At 39.6% G+C, this 6444-nt stretch overlaps 1 protein-coding gene across 1 annotated transcript; it reads right to left on the bottom strand.

The window, feature by feature from the left end:
* Positions 1 to 388: 388 nt before the first annotated feature.
* LOC306748704 (CMP-N-acetylneuraminate-beta-galactosamide-alpha-2,3-sialyltransferase 2-like) lies at positions 389 to 4679 on the bottom strand (the record flags this gene model as incomplete). The annotated part of the gene is made up of 6 exons (XM_079231917.1): positions 389 to 627; positions 796 to 915; positions 1017 to 1062; positions 1731 to 1796; positions 1916 to 2112; positions 4653 to 4679. The coding sequence occupies 6 exons, from the start codon at positions 4677 to 4679 to the stop codon at positions 460 to 462; spliced, it is 624 nt and encodes a 207-aa protein (XP_079088043.1). The 3' UTR covers positions 389 to 459.
* Positions 4680 to 6444: the final 1765 nt, after the last annotated feature.

Raw genomic sequence — 6444 nt, 5'->3', positions numbered from 1 at the left:
AGCATGTGCTCTGAGATGAGACAATTCATTCCATTGAGCACGTAAGTGTTACCAATTTTTTTTTTATTACATCAGTTAAATACATTTTATGAGGTCTATACTTAATAACACAACAACCCCAAACCGTTTTGTTCAATGCAAGTTTGTATCCATAACTTTTAGTCTACTTCAGTTATAAGAACATTGTTATCACAATCATAGAGGCATTTATATATATATAGTGTATATATATATATATATATATATATATATATATATATATATATATATATATATATATATATATATATAGTCTTAAGTCTTTATATAAGTCTTTGATATAATTCCATAGTGTTTCTACCATCAGTAACACAGGCAAGCAATCCATCACCATTTTAGTCTACTTCAGTTATAAGAACATTGTTATCACAATCATACAGGCATTTATATATATATAGGGGAGGTAGGTATGGAGAAAGATCACCACCCCCTATAAAACGTGATTATTCGATGCTGATCAAGCTCCTTGATCATTGCATACTCTGTATCTCCAGGATGCCCTCCAGTTTTTAACTTTTTGTTTCTGAGCTCTTCCCAGTAATGACTCCAGTTTCCATCACTGTCTGCTCCATAACCGAACACATGGACCTGGGAAGACAAAGGCAAACACATTTAGAAACAGATAATGTGGTAGAAGTGTTCATAAAATCTCACTAAATAACACGAGATTACACTCTTTTTCCTTCGTCATCATTAACATCCTCTTGTCAATCATCAGTGTGTTACAACATTCTCTCAATCTAAAATAAAACCCACCTCGTCACAGATATGCAGAGCAAGGACCAACGCCATGAAGCCAGTGGATGGATAAAGGCCTTTCTTCTGCAGCCACACTTCATGAACATACCTCATGAACGATGGATTAAGGACCATCACCTGTTAGGAATCAGAATTAGTCTTTAAAAGTATTTCATGAACCAATACCTTTAAAGCAAGTAAAGTTTATCTATGAATGCATTTAAAAAACTAATACTCACCAAATCCTTGTTGGCCTTGATTTTTGATTTCATTGGTGCATATGACCTGTTGAAAAAAGCATGAAAGTCAAACTCAACAACAAATGATGCTATGTTTGTAAAATGACAAGCCATGAATTTACACAATGCATTTGCATGTCTCCCTTGCCGACATTAAGGATTACCGACCACCTACACTGGCGCCCAGTATTTGCATCTCATGTAAATGATGCTGCTTACTGACGCACGCAAGTATTGATGGAAATGATTCTGCTGCCATGTTTGGAGTTAATGCCCTCTATCAGAGAAGTAGTAAAAACCCAATGCAAAGCCTCCTCAGCAGCGATGTTTTTAGAGCAGTATAGTTGTGGTAGTGTTTGGTTGAGATCTGGTGGTGAAGTTACACTTTGAACAAATTTAATTTAAATCCACCTGCTGCATCATTTATCAATGCAAATAGAAGTGACAAAGGGCTGATAGATGAAGCCACAGTCGAAAGTAGGACGAAACCCAAAATTCAGCATCAACAAACATGACAGCCAAAGTTGATGACAGCCATCGAGCTCGGAGAATAGTGACATGGGGAACCGGAGTTGGTGGATCTACTGTTCATCAGAACACAAATGAAACATGAAATTCACCCCGCGGTCCGTCCGCCTCACTCCCTTCCACCGGGTGACTTCAGAGGACGGGCCGTAGCAACGGCTCTTGAAATGCAACGAAAAACATGACTACATGACATGATGAGTAGTTCTGGTCCCAACATCTGCTTCAAAGCCTTTGGTACGACCTTGGTTCATTCTACACAGCACAAAGGGATATATTTCATATGTCAACGTCTTTTTCAAGGGAAACAGGGCGTGAATTTCCACTTTTACTTTCTGACATTGAGGAGACGCCAAATGTCTCCACCCATTTACCTTATGACGACGTCCTGAAAATCTACTAGAGGTCCGTAATGTGATTTCTTCAAATTAACAGAATTGCCCACCACAGCACAAGTCCTGCAGCGGTCGGGGCTGGACGCTTCAACTTCAGCGCTGATCGGGATCATCTGAAACATCTCCTTCACGGCTTTTTTGTAAGCACTGAAGGTGGGATTTCTAGACTGAATGCGCTGTCAGGAAAACCAAACATTATTTACCGTTAGACCAAAATAACCAAATTGTCAGTCACTGTCACCAAACAGAATGAGATCCATGTGCTGGAACAAGAGCTGCACGGTGGTGTAGTGGCTACTGTCAACCACCTCACTGATGGCCAATGTTGAATGTGATTGTATTTCACTTTCTGATCCTGATTTGAACTGCAGGTTGAGAGACTGGTCACAACTTACCTTCCACCAGTTGAAATTATCCTCTGAGAGATTGTGGTTTATTGAATAAAACGGTTCATCAAATTTGCTAAAACGCTGCATAAACAACGGCTCATCTTCAGATAAACATCGGTCACAAGCGCAGGGTCTTTCATCCCGAGGCAGGAAGTATGAAGAGATGTCTCCTCTCCAAAACACACAGGTACCCGTCACACACAGCAGGAAAATGAGCACTTTCACTCGTGAAATCATCTCGGAGGTGGGACGCCTGTGAATGGGAAGCAGAATGGAGACAAAGTATGTGATGAAATATTGTATATTGTATATAAATTCATCTGGCTGTTTCAATCTTTTCTAAATAACCACCAATATATAATATTAGTAGTATATATAGTAATAATATAATAGTAGTATATATAGTATAATTATGTTTTTGTTTCTGCTAGCATTTAAATTACCCAACAAAATATAAAAATATTAGCTTTTTTGGCCAATAATCTGAGTGAGAAGATTACATATTCATAGGATACCTCAAGCAGCTCCAGGTTATCTTCCTCATCCCCCTTGTTCGAGACCGTGACAATAAAAAAAGTGAAAATAAATTCCCTATAACTCCACCGTATCGGCTACTAAACACAAGTTAAAAAGTGATCCACTCATGTAGGCTCGTGAAAGTCAACAGGACCAACAGCTTTGACCTCCTCCGATCGTCCGAGAGCCGTCACTTTCTTTATTGACCCACCTTGCTTAAATAAAATAGTCATGCATACTGTATACTGTGCAAGGTGAGGGGACAGGAGACACTGACGCTCGCATCTGAATTCCCAAAACCAACGTAAGAGCTGTGTACAAAGGGGGGAGGGGGATGTTGAGCGAAAAACGTAACTTAAATGAAGCATGACATAATGAAAGAAAATTGTGGTCACTTAAAAAAATGAACCAATAACTTATACTTCTACATTAATTATGTTTTATTAACTGATAAAATAGGTCAACCATTTGTCTTAGAAGAAGTTCTAGCTAAACATTAAAGCCACAAAGTATCTAAGCCTTTCCAGACCATTGAAAAGCACGAGCTACATAACTGTGTTACATTACTAACATTTCACATGCTATTAATTAAAAAAATACTTAAAGTCATAATTTAAACTCACCTTCATGTAGTTACTGAAGCAAAGCGAAAAGAATCCTCAGCGCGCTCTGGTCAGTCCGCTCTACTTGTTGCAGGTGGAAAGTAACGGTGAATTGCTCCGCCTCGATTCACTGCAGGTTGTGAGGTTAAGACCCTGACGTCCTTGGTATGCATTGTATAATGCATTGTTTGGTGTTCTCCGCCGTCTTCATCCACAGACTCAGTGTCATTCAACAGACAAGCATTCTCCTGTAAAATGAAACAAGGTTGAGAACCAGTGGAATATGGCATCACATTAAGTTAAAAAACCTTAAATGTCATGGAAAAACAGTTTGTAAAAATTGGCTGTTTTCTTCAAAATATAATCTGAAATTAGAGGTAATTTGTCTCATGACTGATTTGAAGTCGGCTCATTAAGGAGATTTTGAAGAGCTTTTATTTTGTAGTTAAACATCAGCATGTCTTGATTGTCTCTGAGTGACATCTTGCGGTGGTCTATTAATCTGAAGTGGAATTAGTTTGTAACTATGGGTCATTTCCTTTCTAATGAAATCTGAAATTAGACCTAAATTGACGTTAGCTCATGGAAATTTTGAAGGGCTTTTATTTTGTAATTCATTGAAAAGACATCTTGAAGAGGTCTACTATTAATCTGAAGTGGAATACGTTTCTAACAATGGACTATTTCATTTCAAATCTAATCTGAAATTAGAGACACATTGGCTCATGAATGTGACTTTCTAGAGCTTTTATTTTGAAAAACAAAATCCGAATGTCCTGATATTGGAAGAGGTACCTTCCAAGGTGGCATGCTGTCGATATCAGGTATAAGTATTCACACAAGAGAAATACAAAATGTTCTTGGAATACAGTTTGCATTCACCGAAAGTCTGCTCTTATTTTGAAGCGCACGCTCCGTAATGCCTAGTTAGTGCATACGCGTGGCGAAATAATCCGTGCGGGCTGGTTTGACTGCATTCGGCATTTATAGCTGTCAAGTTGTCAACTATGTATTCTCCTGAAGTCCCGCCATTCGTTCTCTCTGCTGAGTCAGCACAACGTCTGCTGTATTCACTCGTCCCTCCTCTTGTGTGTCTTTATTCTCTTGAAGTTTGCATCCGGGCATTTCTAAACCCAGCAGCAGAAACCCTTCTCACAGCCTACATCTCACCGCTGTGTGGCGTGCTGTCCACACACATGTTGAATTCACCTTCTGCGGGCTGAAGACGCACTTCATCGTGAACGCAGGACCGGATGCTGCTGAAGCTCGTGCTCAGCTGTGGAGCGCACCTGTAGCTGATGAATGAATGAATGAATGAATGAATACATACTTTATTAATCCCCAAGGGGAAATGTGTTGTCGGAGTAGCAATTTACAGACATGAAATAAAATATAAAAACAACAGGGATGAAAGATATATACAAACATAACAATAAAAATAGCTGGGATGAAAGATGTGTACAGGGCAGAGAGTATTAATTTAGGAAATTAAATTAAACTTAGACAATACTTATTCCTGGAATTATAGTCTGTCTTTTTTTCTTAGAATAGAAGCGGATTCTCCGTCTGATGAGGTCCCAAACTAAAACATCAATACGTATCAATTGATGATGGTGGCAATAATGCAAATAATTGTGCCATGCACTGCACAACTGCTTTATTTGGCTTTTGATGATTATATGTTGAAACAACCAATATGAGAGATTCCCTCATTTATGAATAAGCACAGTGGTGAAAGAGGTATCCGGGTCTCAAAACAATTGCGCACGAACGTTTCCTTCATACAGTCTTGTGATCTATAAAAACAAACTTCCGCAGGGGGGATTTTGTGGCAATCTTTCCGCAAACTCTGACCCATGCGCACAAACGTTTTTGGGAGACGCCGAGAAATTGGCGACGCAGAGGTGGTGAACTGAAGCCAGACTGCAGAGACGTCTGCACCCTGGAGCGCAGAGGAGCGCAGCGCCGACACTGCTGTGGAGCAGCTGGCGATGCGCGTCAGAGAACTGCAGGACTGAGCGTCGTTACTGATTTAAACATGCTATACTTTACCATCGCAGGAGTTGGCAACACTAGCGCTGGTCGGGAACATCTAAAACATTTATTTCATCATTTCTTTGTAGGTACTGAAGCTCTGCCCTCTGACCTGTAAGCGCTGTCAGGAACACCAAACATTACTCACATAGAGTGACCACCACTTTGTTTATTTAGTACAATTGCTGTGGTCTAATGATTAGACCACAGCAATTGTACTAAATAAACAAATTGTTGGTCACTGTGTGTGTGTGTGTGTGTGTGTGTGTGTGTGTGTGTGTGTGTGTGTGTGTGTGTGTGGGCAATATTTGTGTCTTGGAAAGTGTGTAAGGTCTACTAAAACATATGCAGGATTCATACGGTCATGGAAAACCTGGAAAAGTCCTTGAAAAAAATAAAATCCCCAAAGTTTAGTAAAAGTCATGTAAATGTGTTATATTCATGTGTTCATGACGTTCATTTACGCTGAGTTTGAAATAATGAATATGCTTTTAAAAGAAAGACGCTCAAAATATAAGCAGGCGTACATACAGGCATCTATATAAATGTTTATTATTTTAATCAAACTATTGTCTCATTCATTTGAGTCATTTAAAGTTTACTGTATGCTTTGTATTCTCATTGTTAGTTTAAATACTACATTTTCTCACTTGTTCATGCTTACACTGAGATTTCACAAAATGTTTGGTCATGGAAATTTGGTTTAAAGTCATGGAAATGCATTAGTGAGAATGTGTATGAACACTGATATGGGATTATTACACAGACGTGTGAAAATGGCAGCATGGCATCCACCACGAATGCGGCTCAATGGCGTAGTCAGATCTCCCCAGGGAGGCTGCGAAGGCGAAGGGCCACCCCAGCAGCATGAAGAAGGACACCAGCAGCAGCCGCACCGGAAAGACTGTAACTGACATCAGTGCTATCTGGAGGGAGAGAGAGAGAGAGAGAGAGAGCGAGAGAGAGA

Source organism: Taurulus bubalis, assembly GCF_910589615.1.
Source record: "Taurulus bubalis genome assembly, chromosome: 16".
Lineage (NCBI taxonomy): Eukaryota > Metazoa > Chordata > Actinopteri > Perciformes > Cottidae > Taurulus > Taurulus bubalis.
This window is presented reverse-complemented; position numbering and strand designations above follow the sequence as displayed.